At 40.7% G+C, this 15,856-nt stretch overlaps 1 protein-coding gene and 1 pseudogene across 6 annotated transcripts in view; both read left to right on the top strand.

Annotated features, from left to right (window-relative positions):
- Positions 1-4,960, top strand: part of LOC118395734 (proline-rich protein 5-like) — a 61,547-nt pseudogene extending 56,587 nt beyond the window's left edge. Inside the window, exons 5-11 of the transcript XR_008066481.1 lie at positions 1,989-2,037; positions 2,148-2,205; positions 2,486-2,577; positions 2,801-2,941; positions 3,050-3,188; positions 3,282-3,569; positions 3,738-4,960. The product of XR_008066481.1 is annotated as a proline-rich protein 5-like (transcript). The remainder of the gene's footprint in view (positions 1-1,988; positions 2,038-2,147; positions 2,206-2,485; positions 2,578-2,800; positions 2,942-3,049; positions 3,189-3,281; positions 3,570-3,737) is intronic.
- Positions 4,961-7,143: 2,183 nt separating this feature from the next.
- Positions 7,144-15,856, top strand: part of LOC118395732 (transmembrane protein 60-like) — a 29,177-nt gene continuing 20,464 nt past the window's right edge. Inside the window, exons 1-2 of one of the 5 annotated variants that reach the window (XM_035789599.2) lie at positions 7,144-9,442; positions 10,495-15,851. In XM_035789599.2, the coding sequence (XP_035645492.1) occupies positions 10,568-10,972 (405 nt within the window). In that variant the 5' untranslated portion in view covers positions 7,144-9,442; positions 10,495-10,567 and the 3' untranslated portion in view covers positions 10,973-15,851. The other 4 variants (XM_035789598.2, XM_035789597.2, XR_004828034.2 and 1 more) reach the window with 4 other exon arrangements.

Below are 15,856 nucleotides of genomic sequence, written 5' to 3'. Positions count from 1 at the left end.
ATATTGTACAGCAATTTCATCAGGTAACATGAATACAAAGCCGACGAGAGGTGGTTAGAACAGGACGGGAGGCCAAGAGTCCATGTAACCAATAGAGTCAGAGTCCCGACTGTGGGAACAGTCTGTCCCATGGTTGGGTAATCAACAAAGTATGCAGGAGTCGTGAGGCAAATAGCAAAATGCACAATAATTTAAAAATATATATAACGACCTGGGGCTAGCCATTGTAAGTTCAGAGTCACTCGCCCCAACAGTGCATGTGTGCAGGAGGCGAGAGGGGTGAGTGTGGTGGAGGTACCTGTACCAGACAGGGGGAGACAGAGACAGGCCAGGGCAGAGAGTGAAGAGATCGCCAGGGGGAACCCAAGCAGCGGTGCAGCAGGCAACTGGAGAAGCTTTTATTTCTGGAGGCAGTTTGCTTGTAGAAAATGCCAGTGAATGGTCTTTGAACAGCAGGAGGGGGCTTCAGAGGATGCTTCAAAGACTCCTGACACTTGTTGGGACCAAAGACCTTTTACTTCACACCTTAGTGCTAATTGAATGTGTATCTGGCTCAGTTCCAGGTTGGAATGGTGTCCTCTGATCTCTGCTATTTGTTGGCTAGAGCACCCTCTGTATAGGTTGGAAAAAGAAAACCTTGGAAGCAGTAATCTCTCCGGTTAATTTTGGTCAAAATTATGTCATAGGTTTGGAGTTTTGATCTGGAGTGAAGGCCATGCTGTGGAGAGTAGCATCCTGCATATGTACCTGCCGAAAAATCCAAGTATATTGAACTCCAAATCTATCCTTTTGTAAAATAATATGTTGAAAGATGTGAGAGCTCACATTAAGCTGTGTCTTTCTCTGAGGTGGGCGCGTCATTATTGACACAACAGTAGCTAAGATGGGGAGAAGTCTGTCCATAATAAAGCACTGCTCTACCTTCTTAACAGCCCTATCAACAAGGCAGGTCCTACAGGCCCTAGTTTTATCACACCTGAACTGCTGTTCAGTTGTGTGGTCAAGTGTCACAAATAGGGACTTGCAATTGCAATTGGCTCAGAACAGGGCAGCACGGCTGTCCCTTGGATATACACAGAGAGCTAGTATTAATAATATGCATGTCAGTCTCTCCTGGCTGAAAGTGTAGGAGGGATTGACTTCATCACTCCTTGTATTTATGAAAGGTATTGACATGTTGAATGTACCGAGCTGTCTGTCTAAACTAAGCTAAGATATTTGGGGAGGGCAAGCTGATCCTACACGTGTGCCTAAGGCGCACATTCTACCCATGATTCCCTCTCTACACAGTGCTCTGCCTGCTCTCCCGACCATATCCCACTGACTCCGAGCAGCAGGACACCCATGGACACCCATGCAGACCCCACAAGACATGCCACAAGAGGTCTCTTCATAGTCCCCAAGTCCAGAACAGACTATGTGAGGCACACAGTACTACATAAGAGTCATGACTACATGGAACTCTATTCCACATCAAGTAACTGACACAAGCAGTAAAATTAGATTTGAAAAAAGAGCTAAAAATACACCTTATGGAACAGCGGGGACTGTGAAGCCAACATAGGCACAGACACATGCATACACACACACACGATAACATATGCACTATACACACACACGTACACATAGATTTTGTATTGTAGCTATGTGGTGGAGTAGGGGCCTGAGGGCACACAGTGTGTTGTGAAATCTGTGAATGTATTGTCAAGTTTTTAAAATTGTATAACTGGCTAAATGTTTCTGGACTGCAGGCAGGAAGAGTAGCTGCTGCCTTGGCATAATAAATACAAATACAAGTGAGATGTTCGATGAGCAGGTGTCCATATACTTTAGGTAATGTTGTGTATATATACCTACACAATAATATAGTATCTAATTTCACATAGATGGCTTTGAAGCATTTACCTGTTTTGTGTTATCAGTGTATTGCACAAGACAAATGTAGGCTCTGTTCATGTGTGTTAACACTCTTGATTTTGTTTACTCAGGCACCTATTGAAAACAGAGCTGGGGTCGTTTTTCACAGAATACCTCCAGGTAGGTGATGTTACTGCTAAATGGTGAAATAATATCATGGATAGATTGTTTCTGATTGGGCCATAATATACATTTTTACCAACGCTTGTTTTATTGAACCTCTCACTCAGAACCAGTTGCTGACAAAGGGCATGGTCATTCTCCGGGACAAAATAAGATTCTACGAAGGTATTTGTGGTGTCTTACTTTTCATAGTAGATGTGTTAACAGTGACAGTAGCGAGAGCAGTCAGTGCTCCAAATAAAAATAATTAAACTGAAGCTTACATTACCTTTGTCAGGGTTACCTTTGTCAGGGTTATCTTTGTCAGGGTTACCTTTGTCAGGGTCTGTGATGTTCTGTGCTTAACGCACCAAAGTCAACTGAGACCATAGGTCCCAAACTGCTGTGCTTTGTGAGATTATTTTAGTACTAACAGCAGTTGGTTTGCTCCTCCTTTGGTGTTCAGGTCAGAAGTTACTGGACTCTCTGGCAGAGACATGGGACTTTTTCTTCTGTGATGTTCTCAACATGCTACAGGCCATCTTTCACCCAGTACAGGTATCACTCTCCTTCCTCATCTCTCTCTCTGTCCTGACTCTCCTCGAACCTGTTCTCTCTCTCTCTCTCTCTCGCTCTCTGATTCTCTCTCAGCAGACAATAAAGAAGAACATTCTATAAGGGAATTAAAGCTGCGTTTTCATAACCCTACATCCCCCTCGCCTCACCCTTCGCTCCATTCCTCTTTCTACCTCTCCCCTTCTTCTCTCCTTTCTTTCTGCAGGGTAAGGAGCCCAGTGTGAGACAGCTGGCTCTGCTCCATTTCAGGAACACCATAGTTCTGAGTGTGAAGCTGGAGGATGCTCTGTCTCGGCCTCGCGCCCGCATTCCCCCCTCCGTCACGCAAATGCTGCTTATACTGCAGGTATGTACAGAACACCTCTCTCTCTGTCTTTCTCTCTCCTTTTCTCTGTCTCTTTTATGTCCCTCACTCACACACACGCTCTAACCTGTCTTCTCTCTCTCTCTGTAGGGTGTCCATGAGTCGCGGGGTGTGAGTGAGGACTACCTGCGTCTGGAGTCTCTGGTCCAGAGTGTGATCTCTCCTTACCTGGGCACCCACGGCCTCTACTCTGGAGACGGCAGCGTGGCACATTGCTCCTGTGTGCTAGGTAAGATACATATACTGCCCTGTTCACTGTTCTTCCACTACGTTTTCCCTCTCCTTTACTCTCCTTCTCTTATACACTCTGTCCCTCCCACAGAGAATCGTTTCCAGTGGTGCTGGCCTAAGCAGCCTGTAGACCAGCCGTCTAAGAACCCTGTGGTTCGTTCTAAGAGTTACAACATCCCTCTCCTCCTGACGCCCGTGGCGGAGTACGACCCTGATGCCAGCTCGGTGGGCAGCGGGGGCATCCGACGCCACTCTGCCTGTGAGATCATCTCCTGCCTAGAGGAACAAGGCCTGGCCTACACCGACATTGCCTCTGGAATTGACCCATCCACCTCCAGCGCCTCTGCTAACAGGCTCTGTGTGGTTCCACAGTCCACAGGTAGGGCCTCAGTCCTCCTCACTAGGTCCTTACTAGGTTAGGCTATGCATACACTACAAACTGTAAACTTCCAGAGGCGCAGGGTGGAAAAGTTGCCATAGTAGGAAAAATAAGAAAAATACTCTTGCCAGACTGATTGATCCTAACTGACAACCTTCCCTCTGGCAGGAACTATGGAGTCTCCTCTCCTCTCCCCCTTAATCCCCCCTCTCCACTCCCCAGGACCCCTCTACAGGACGGAGGTAACAATGACCCTCACAGACATGGTCAATGGTGCCTCCTCCTCTCCCCCCAGTGGATCTTCCAGCCCAGAGACCATCATTGGACAGGTGCTGGAGTCCCTGGACACAGATTTAGATGGAATATTCATAGAATTCCCACCCTGCTGCTCGGAGTCAGTGGGATATGGTCAGGAGAGCAGGCAGAGCACTGTGTAGAGAGGGAATCATGGGTAGAAGGTGCGCCTTGGGCACACGTATAGGATCAGCTTGCCCTCCCCAAATATCTTAGCTTAGACATTGGAGGGAAGTCTTTAGGCTAGAGGCAACCTCAGGAGCACTCCATACTCCTCTACACAAGATACCTCTTTTTAGTCAGCATTTCCTTGGGAGAAGAAAAAACTAACTTTTCTAAGCATTTGATTCGATCTGATAATGTCTGCATTTTTTGGGATGTGTTTTGAAATGTAACTCTCACCACTATGATGCCATAACCTGTGGGCATTTGGATGTGGGCCCTTGGATTGTGTCTGGGTTTTCTACAAAGCTTGGGAGAACTGCAGTTACCAGAAAGTATTTTGGAGTAAATAGAGTATGTGAATATGATTTGGTCACATCTTGCTCCTCATTCTAAGAACCTGCATAGTCCAGTATGTATTAACCTGGCTTGTCCCATCTGTATGTTCCCTCTCCCCTCTGTGTTTTTTCACTGTCATGCCAAACATGTATGGCGTGAAAATGATAGTCAGAGGAGATGGCTAAAATACATCTGGGACCGGTCTATCATCCTCTTTTCAAAGGTCATAAAGCAGTCATGTTATGATTTACTTAATAATTACATTTCATTGTTTGTTTACTGTTTACATAGGAAGAGAAAATGAGTGTTTAATGATATAGAATGTTGTATCATTCACTGTGTTGTGAGGCACTTCAACTGTAAATATATTTTTGTTTTTTAGGACAGCTAGATATTGTGAAGTAAGCTTTTTAACTTAACTTGTAACTTCAATAAGGCCTTTTTAACTGAAGCTATTTTTATGATGTTTTACCTCAACCGTTTTTGTATACTTTGCTTTTATTTTTTTTATCTGTAATTAGACGTTTTTATCCATGATTGTAAATTATCATTAATTTGTGATATCAGATTTTAATAAAAATTTCAGTGGCTAAATACAGATTTTCATTGCCTTCTTAAATAAAATGTTATTTAGTCCATTGACTTAATTTAATCTGAGAGGAAGAGGCAAAGCGAGAAGTTCCACAGGGCAAAAATATATATATATATATGTCCGTGAAAATAAACCCACGAGGTATGGAATTTTTTTATGGTGGTCAAAGACTGTCAAAAACAAATGTAATTGCTAATTTGCTACGTGAGGAAGTGTCATAATGGTTAGATTGTTACTAATTCACTAAGTGGACACACGTGGCATTTAAGCGACTTTGATAAAACCGACTATCTGAGTTGTGCCTGTTGTCATAGAGATAGAGTACTCATCATGGATATAACCCGTTATTGGTCGTTATCAACAAAACTTCACAATACAGTGCTGTGCCTTAGATTTGGCTGCTGGGGGGTAAGGAGACCACCATCTCTGCTAAAACCATTGACAACTGCATGCCGTTTTCTAGAGATGATTAAATAAATGTTAGAACTATTTGGGTTTAATATCACCTCTTGAAGAGCAGTCAGAACACCACATTTCCGATTATTCCACATTTAGCTCCATCAGAGTTATGCACCAAATAACTGCATGCTTTTTATGATCAGTAAACCATTGATCATGTCATTTCAGATACTAGAGGGCCTTTCCACATTTAGCTTGCTTTACCAGAGATTGGGCTTTTGAAAAGAGCTTGACATCGGCAAATCCTCGTCCTGGTAAAGTTGTCAGTCGGACTACTGTCATCCCCACTATAGATGGCAAGAAACTCAAACAATATTTGTATATAGCCATCTAGTTTATCTCCTTAAAGTTAGCTCGTTAACTAGCCATATTGAGGTGATATGTTAGCTAGCCAATTCAACGTGGTAAATCAATCAATGTAGCCTATCATGTCTGTCAGCAGCAATTGTGATAAAATACGCTCTTAAAAAAACATGTTGAAAAGGAGATAATGTTAGTTAACTTTGCTAGGTAGGCCTACATTGGTTGGAGAAAAAAAGTACATTAGGTCTACTCACCACTATGTTTAGCCAACTGTACAAAGTTTCAACCAGTAGTTTGCTAGTTTGCAAAGTAAACATTATCAGCCAACAGTTGCCTACATCTGCAAATGTCATCCTTCTCCTGCTTGACAGGCAGAAGCCAAAAAGGACTATACACTATACATACTCCGGTATAGCTCACTTTTATTTTATATCCCTCAAATATCCTATTAATGGCGGTGGCCAATATTGAGCGATATCGTGAGGCTATACCATACATATCTGAAATTACATGATCAATTGATGTTTACTGATCACGGAAAGCATGAAGTTACTTGCTGAATTACTCTGATGATAGAGCTAAATATGCGCAATTGTTTTGCATGGAATAATCAAACATTTGTAGTTCTGACTATGCTCTCTATAGTTCTGACTATGCTCTAAGCCACCACACAGAGACAAAGAGAGAGAGAGATGCGGTTCGCCTACCATTTGAAGTATTTTATTAGGTGCTCTAAAAAGTAAGGAAAATACAATCACGAGGATCCCCTTTTATAGACCATATACAACGCACAGACAGCACATTGCGCAAACAAAACAACCCTGGCTATATCAACCGAAATTACATGGGTCTATTACTAAACTTCTTGTTGAAAGAGAATACAGTATTTGAATGGGAAGGGACTGTCACTGGCAAACATGGTTACAGACCCAAAAACATGATATAGTATCCCCTCCTGGTGAAGAAAAGCACATGAGCTAATTATAATACACAAAGTAAGCAAAACAATGAAATGCATCATTCCAACATTGCCTAAAAGTATGACTAAGATACTAATGAGAGACCTATTTAAGCAATATAACAATTGAGATGTACAAACTATGGCATAACGGAACGATGATTGGATAAGAGGCAAGCCGTCATTTCGTTTAAGAGGAGGGGTCATAATACCCATAAATCCTAACACTTAAAGGGCTGTGTTTAAAATATATATATATATTTTTTTTAAAATTATAAATGTATTTTATTCATAATACAAAAATCAACTTACATTGCTACATCAAACATGTCTAGCAAACCAAACACAGGTATTAACAATGCTCAAACAGAAAAAATATCAATAAAAATAAAATACAAAAAAGAAACAATTATATTCACTCTGAAAATATCTTATTATAATGAATCATGAAGATGTTATTCTTGTTATTCACTAGGGTTAGTGTTTTAATAAGATAATTACACATTTTTCTGATTGAATTTAATTTTGGTTTAGAATTTAGGAATTTTTGTTTGTGTATAAAGTATTTGGCAACAATAATTTTAAAAAATAACAATAATTTCAATGGTTTTGTTATCATTGCAATAGTAACATATTTTATGATGAAATTATAGGCAGTGTTCATAATGGTAAATAAGTACTTTGCAAGGTTTTCCCAAAATTCTGACACAAATTTACATTCAAAGAACAAGTGAGAGAGATTCTCACCTTCTTTTTCACAGAAAACACAGATATCATCAATAGCCACAAATATGGAAATCATAGAATTACATGGATATATCTTATGTAAAATGTTGAAGTGCACTTCCTTAACTTTGTTTGGTATACAGTATTTGTAAGGTTTCAAGTAAACCCACACCTTCCAATCTGAGTTCTGGATAAACTTTGATCATTCCCAAAATTAAGATGACTTTTCACAAGTGTAGTTAGACCACTGAGAACGGCGTTGATCACAGAAATAAACTCTCTGAAAGGTATTGGAAACTCTTTCAATGTTATAAATTGTTCATATGTGAGAATATTACCCTTGTTCTCGAAAATATCAAGAACAAAGTCAATATTCCTCTCGTGCCAGCTGGGGTAGAACAATGACTTATTCCACAAAAGAGCTTTATGAAAAAAGGGGGAAAATTGTGCAGGAAACATATTTTCCAGGCCTCTTAACGGGCTGTGTTATGTGTAGGTTTACCCTGGCGTGACGTTTTGATAACCTTGTAAATCTCTTTCGGACAAGATGACTTTTATCAATATATTAATCCGTTTATTGATATGCTACACCTGTAAGGGGGATGGATTAACCTGGCAAAAGAGAAATGCTCACTAACAGGGACGTAAACAAATTTGTGATCAAAATTTGAACATTACAGGGATCTTTAATTTCAGCTCATGAAATATGGGACCAACACTTTACATGTTGCGTTTGTATTTTTGTTGATAGTAGTTAACATTTATTTAACAGTACCTTGAAAACGGCACCAATTTGTCAATGCTTTTAGCTGAGCTGGGGATCTCATTGCCCATCAGCAGGCGAATCTAGCGCTCAGCACCTTATTGTGACGTTTTATTGATAAAGTTTAGGACTAATGACCAACTGAGTATTCTACTCAATGCATCCACATTGGGCGCTGGTGATTTTTTCTTCTTCTAAAGTGCAATACTGTGGCTTGAAAACATGTCATTTCATTTTCTCGCCAGATTGATTTTAGATGCAGTATGTTTAGCTACGATTGAGGGGAGACCTCCAGATTTTAACTAGCTAACATTAGCATTACTATCTATTTTTCCCAAGCTTTGCTAGCTAATGACAACATTGCGATCTGTCTAAAGTAAATTTGACAATACGATGATGGCAAAGTTGTTTCCTACAAAATGTGCCTACTTTTCCAATGTAGTTATATTCCTAAACCCCTATCAGTCACTAGCCCCGTTCTACCTTCGAGCATCAATGTGGCTGTGGCGGCTGAAGAACGTTGTTCTGCAAAGGGTTGGTCAAAACAGGCATTGTGATTGGTTGAGACATATTCTAAACCATACTAAAAAACGTTTAGCGGTAATCCTATGACGCAAAAATCTTGTTTTCCGTCCCATCTGAGAATTCCCTGCGCAGCCAGTGTCCCTTCAGCCCAGCCAATTCATTAACTTGATCTCCACTGTAAAAAGAATCTAGACATTATTTCCCCTTGCTTCTAGCCTAACATTTGGTTTGTAACAACCGGGGTTTGTACAAACATTGATGTCTGTCTCTCAACATTTGCAGCATTGTTTCAATATTGAAATTCGATCTACACTGTCCTATTTTGAATTTTTGTATCAGGACTAGGACATATTTTCTCAGCCAGTCGAAATGAATCAACATAATTTGAATGGATATATGCAAAATAAATACCATTAGAAAAACAGGTCAAACGAAATTAAATGCAGCTACTTTGCTGATATTCTAGCTGCATGGTTTGAATTGACTGTGTTAGCTTTAGTTGGCTGGCTAGCAATGGCTGTCCTTATGCATGACGCGACTAGAGCAGTAAAAATAAATATTTTGCCTTACCCGTGGTATACGGTCTGATATACCACGGCCATACAGGGCTCGAACCACCCAGTTTACAATGGCACAGACACAAAGATTGAGTCCTAACTATCTCTATGGCGTGTTGCTCACACACGTATCTGCCCTCTCATTGGTTAGAATGGTCCCACCTGATCTCGCCTCCTACCGCCTGCCTTCCATCTGTGAGTATAACATGTATTTCCATTGTTAGAGCGGTCACGTCTATCTTGTCAATATAATCAGAGGCAGAGGCGAGGGATAACTGGGCCCAAAAATCTGTATTCTCCAGCAGGTGGCGTTTTATTCGCTCACTAAGCGAGGAGTTTTTGTATGGAGGTCATTGAGTGTCGAATTTGGTAAACAAAAAATGTAATGGTTTATTTGTTTCGTGTAGTTTCACAATACTTAGGTTGTTACGAGTATACGGATTTAAGTATACATTTTGAGAGAAAATACTTTATGTCGAAGTTGTGCCTGTTATCGCTCTCGTATCTGCCCTCTTATTGGCTAGAAGGGTCCCACCTGATCTTGCCTCCCGGACTTCCTTCCATTTTTGAAGACATTTATTTTCAAAGTTAGAGTGGCCAATGGAGTGTCTGGACAATATAATCGCTTATCTGTGATATAATAGACGATATTTCATTTAGTTAATTGACTGAACTAAACCAAGCATGGACAGCGTTTATGTACTTTACGGTTCCACGTTTTTATTTTCCTTCAATCAGAGGGGAGTTTTGTATGATTGATAAACCTCATGAGAATATTTCATCGTAGTGGTTTATAGGAGGGTCCAATTTATTTTCCACTAACTACTCCCGGAAGATAAACCTAAACATTATAAAATGCTGTAGCCACTTCGTAACCAACTTCCAATAAAAACACAGTATTATTCATGATATGGATTTTACAGATACTTTTTTTGGGTGACAAATCCTCTGATCCAGGTAAGAATGGCTGCCTGTCTCAAATGTCAAATCGGCTTGATTAGATTTGGCTAAATTCGACTTGCTCGCTACTGGTAGTTGCTGAACTATAGCTAGATACGCTAACCAATATATTGTTGTCATTAATTGACTAAGTGGAAATTGTCATATCAATGGCAAACTAGATTGATCATGATGATGATCCACCATTGCCAGGAAGACAACATTGCTACTCCCTCCTACTACATCCAGTGTAATTCGGCATGTTTAGCTAATATTGTCTCTCATCCTAGTGTGTGTCCCACCTTCAGGCTCATCTCACGCTTGACCAGAACTTACCAGTGTCACAGTTAACGTACCCCCTCCAGGCCACCCCTCACTTAAATGAGAATGTCTCTGGCCCAGAGAGTCCTACTGTCATGGACCTTCACCCTCATATTCCTCATCATGCTGGTCCTCAAACTGGACTCCAAGATCCACTGGAACTGGTTCCTCATCTTCCTCCCTGTATGGACATTTGACACCATTCTCATCCTCATGCTGGTGGTGAAGATGGCGGGTCGGTGCAAGCCCGGCTATGACCCACGGGACGACCAGCAGAACCTGTGGCAGAGGGTGTTGTACCTGATTGCAATGCTGCTGAAACTGGGCTTCTGTCTGACGCTGTGCGCCCGGTTGGAGAGGCTGACGGACATCTGGCTCAGTGTGGTGTGTGTCCCCCTCTGGGCCATGCTGGTCGGGGCCATGGTGGAGCTTGGCTATAATGTCTTTCACTACCGGAGAGACTGAGAGGAGGGAGAAAGATGGAGATTGATTTTATTTACTCAGTCTAAAGACTGCAACTGAGTCTGTAAGGGAGGTGAATGGGAGATTATTGTAATCCACTGCAGGAGAAACTGAACTGAAAAGGACTATGATGAAGATAACAAATGGATTGGATTATTTTACTACAGCAGATACTGAAAGAAGGGGGGTGAAGGGAGATTGTTCCCACGAGTACAGAATGTAAAGACTACTACAAGAGAGGCCGAGGGGGAGGAGAGAGTAGTGAAATGGCACTAATGACAATGTATTTGACTTTATGATGCTCCCAAATGTAATCTTTATTTCGCCATAGTGATGCATCAAGCAATGTTGCAGCCATGATGGTCTCTGCCAGGGGAACTGAAGTCAAGACTGGGACTATTCCACAGCTGATTTGTTATTGCTCAGCTATAATTAAAAACATTTGCATCTGACTAGGATTGTGCAGAAACATTTTCCTGTTTCTTCAGAAAATGTTATGAAAATACATTTACTTGAAGAACAATGCAAATGCAAAGTTTGGTAACTGAATGACATTTTGTGCTGTTTACTGTCATTTTGTTAACAAACTTTTCATTGTTTTTCAAATATATGTGTGGGACTCGGTAATCGACTCAATTGATGCTCCAGTGTATAATTTTTCTGCCGTGTGATATTTGAGACGTGTTGGTTGAGAATTCAGAGAATTCGTAAGCAGACTCTAACCCTTCCTCTCCAGACAGACTGACTGGTCTGTGCATGTGCATGTGTTATTCTCTGATAACTGGGACCGTTAAGGTCCAATGGGTTTATATGTGAACATTGGTATTGATTATGTTTCTTTTAAGTGTGATAGGGATATTTTTTTCCCTGGAGACCATGAAGAAACACACAAATCATAAAATGTCTCTACTTTGCTGAAGTTTTCAAATATCTGCCTGGGTTGGATTGGTGAAAGCAGAATGACTGATTATACAACAGTAGGTCCCTGCATTCATTTATCCAATCACATGCAGATCAGTGACTACCTCAAAGAAGGGAGAAGGTGTACATTTTCTATGGTTTGGAACATGGCTCAGTGTGATATGAAGTGAATTACATAACTGGTAATCTGACCCAATCCAGAGAGTATGGAGGGGGGGATTGCCTACCCTCCGGGGTGTTGTGTTGTGTAAGAGATCTTGGTGAATCGGGGACAGGACTTGTACTGTTACTGGGTCGTTCCACAAAATGAGTGCCTTTTGCGTTCCTTTGATATTTTAAGTATACATTTTAAAAGCCTGTTTATTCAATGAAGTTCCCTTTAATATAGACTACAGAGAATGAAATAAATCAGATTTTTATTTGAATAAAGACTTGCTAAAGTGCCAAAATTCAGCATTTTTACATGTCCCTCTGTGACTTCCAGGAAGATTTTAACCCACTTTTCCTCAAAATCTCAAAGTTTTTACCATCGTTGTAAAGCCCTAGTTAGGGAGTGAACATTATTTAAAATAACGGTTACATGGAGAAAAGCGGATCTCACTGCAGCAAAATATATTTGACATAAACCCTCACTGAACGCTGAAAAAAATGGCCCTATACCAAAAATAATAATTAAAACAAAGTGGATAGCAGAGAACATGTCTACAGTGCCTTCATAAAGTATTCACACCCCTTGACCTTTTCCACATTTTATATTACAATCTGATTTTAAAATGGATTAAACAGAGATGTTTTGGTCACTGGCCTAAACAATATTCCATTAATGTCAAAGTGGAATTGTGTTTGTAATTGTTTTTACAAATTAATAAAAAATTGAGAGCAGAAATGTCTTGAGTCAATAAGTATTCAACCCCGTTGATTTTTTTAATGAATACCTCATCTCTGTACCCCACACAGAATTATCTGTAAGGTCCTTCAGTCGAGCAGTGAATTCCAAACACAGATTCAAGCACAAAGACCAGGGAGGTTTCTCAATGCCTCGCAAAGAATGGCACCTATTGGTAGACGGGTAAAACAAAAAAAAAGCAGACATTATATATACCTTTGAGAATGAAGTTATTAATTACACTTTGGGTGGTGTATCAATACACCCAGTCACTACAAAGATACAGGCCTCCTTCCTAACTAATTTGCCAGAGAGGAAGGAAACTGCTCAGTGATTTTACCATGAGGCCAATGGTGACTGTAAAACAGTTAAAGAGTTTTGTCTTTGATAGTAGAAAACTGAGGATGGATCAACATTTTATTTACTCCACAATACTAACCTAATTGACAGTGGGAAAAGGAAGCTTGTGCAGAATAAAAATATTCCAAAATATGCATCCTGTTTGCAACAAGGCACTAAAGTGATACTGCAGAAAATGTGGCAAAGCAATTCACTTTTTGTCCTGAATACAAAGTGCTTTGTTTGGGGCAAACCCAATATAACACATTACTGAGTCCTACTCTCCATATTTTCAAGCATAGTGGTTGGTGGCTGCATCATGTATGCTTGTAATCGTTAAGGACTGCGGAGTTCTTCAGGATAAAAAAATTAATGGAATGGAGCTAAGAACAGGCTAAATCCTATAGGTAAACCTGGTTCAGTCTGCTTTCCACTGGGAGAGGAATTCACCTTTCAGCAGGACAATAACCTAAAACACAAGGCCAAATCTACGCTGGAGTTGCTTACCAAGAAGACAGTGAATGTTTCTAGGTTGAGTTACAGTTTTTACTTAAATCTACTTGAAAATCTATGGCAAGACCTGAAGTCTAAGCAATAATCAACAACATATTTGACAGAGCTTGAAGAATTTTGAAAAGAATAATGGGCAAATATTGCACAATCCAGGTGTGGACTGCCACTTAGAGACTTACCCAGAAAGACTCAGCTGTAATCGCTGCCAATGGTGCTTCGACAAAGTATTGACTCAGTGATGTGAGTACTTATGTAAATGAGATATTTTTGTATTTCATTTTCAATAAATTTAGAAAAATGTCTAAAAACACGTTTTCACTTTGTTATTATCGGGTACTGTGTGAAGATGCATGAGAAAAAATAACATATTTAATTAACTTTGAATTCAGGCTGTAACACAACAAAATGTGGAATAAGTCAAGGGTTATGAATACTTTCTGAAGGCACTGTAGATATGGAGTTTTACAAACTGTTCTTTGTCCTGTAAGCATTACATGGCAACGCCGGCATTTTGATATCAGAAGGTTGTGGGTTCACAGAGCACTGTGGACAGGAGTAGTGGTGGAAAAATATTTTTTATAGTAAAAGCATTGCATGAATATATCATCGTTTTTGCATGTCAGAGAAACAAATAGCAGTTTATAAACATTTATGCAATTCTACATCATTTTACATATTAGCAGAATATTTTTTAATACCACACAAATTACCAAAATCACAGGCCAAGAACGGACATAGGCCTATGTGTACATATTTTCATATTTCTCCAATGCCAAATCAGTATGTCTTGTTTGCAACAAAACTGTCCCGGTTTGCAAATAATTGAATCGGAGTCGTCGTTAAGCATGGTACTTTCAAAAGTTAGGCTGACCTTTCCACCCCAGACAAAGTAGCCCTACCGATGTAGAAAAATCTAAGCTTTAACTTCTGGCTACTCTTCTTCCGTGGCTTTAACCCAACGAGAGACGGTCACAAGTGTGTCCATAAAAAACATTCTATAGTACAGAAAGTGAATAGCCTAATCAATGGATAGTAACAGAATTAGATGACTTCCCAAGCAAAGTTAGTTTTGGTCTCCTCTGCTATAGAAGGTTGTATCTCAGTGTCTGAATGTCAAAGAAACTATGCCCCGACGAATTGAGGCTGTTCTGAGGGAAAAAGGGGGAAGGTGTTCCTAATGTTTTGTATACACAACTAGCAACTCATTCTAAAACATAGAAAAATATTGACATTTTATCAATTACAAATGACATGACCTTCCCCTATATATTTAAAAAATACTTAACCCTCCCCTTGACTGAAATTGAAAAAAGCGCAACCCTCCCCCATTTCCCTCCAGGTAACCATTCTGTACTTAATATAGTAAGTATTGAGATGGTAAAACGTGTCATTCATTAAGTTTGAGCTAAATAAGGCTAATGCTGGGTTCAAACCAAACTCTGCATCCCTTTAGAGTCCCACGGGAATGGATTGAGAAACACCAGCTGGGGTGTGCCTGGTTTGACAACACTTCTTAGAACATTCCTTAATATTCTACCTGTAACGGGCTACGGCCAAACTCATACTCCTGAACATAGATGAAATCGTATAGAGCCTATGATGTAGATCAACTCAAGTCAACTATTTTCGGACAAGTTTGTCTGCCAAAAGACAGACCATTTGTGCCTTTTTTGTCAGAGAATCACCATCCGTTGTCATTCATCGGCTGTCTCTGCCTGGCCGGTTCCCCTCTTTCCACTGGGATTCTCTGCCTCTAACCCTATTACAGGGGCTGAGTCACTGGCTTACTGGGGCTCTCTCATGCCGTCCCTGCAGGGGGTGCGTCACCTGAGTGGGTTGATTCACTGTTGTGGTCATCCTGTCTGGGTTGGCGCCCCCCTTGGGTTGTGCCGTGGCGGAGATCTTTGTGGGCTATACTCAGCCTTGTCTCAGGATGGTAAGTTGGTGGTTGAAGATATCTCTCTAGTGGTGTGGGGGCTGTGCTTTGGCAAAGTGGGTGGGGTTATATCCTTCCTGTTTGGCCCTGTCCGGGGGTGTCCTCGGATGGGGCCACAGTGTCTCCTGACCCCTCCTGTCTCAGCCTCCAGTATTTATGCTGCAGTAGTTTGTGTCGGGGGGCTAGGGTCGGTTTGTTATATCTGGAGTACTTCTCCTGTCCTATTCGGTGTCCTGTGTGAATCTAAGTGTGCGTTCTCTAATTCTCTCCTTCTTTCTTTCTCTCTCTCGGA

This window comes from Oncorhynchus keta, chromosome 17, assembly GCF_023373465.1.
Source record: "Oncorhynchus keta strain PuntledgeMale-10-30-2019 chromosome 17, Oket_V2, whole genome shotgun sequence".
NCBI classification, from domain to species: domain Eukaryota; kingdom Metazoa; phylum Chordata; class Actinopteri; order Salmoniformes; family Salmonidae; genus Oncorhynchus; species Oncorhynchus keta.
The sequence above is the reverse complement of the archived record's forward strand: the minus strand, read 5'-3'. Positions and strand labels throughout refer to the sequence as shown.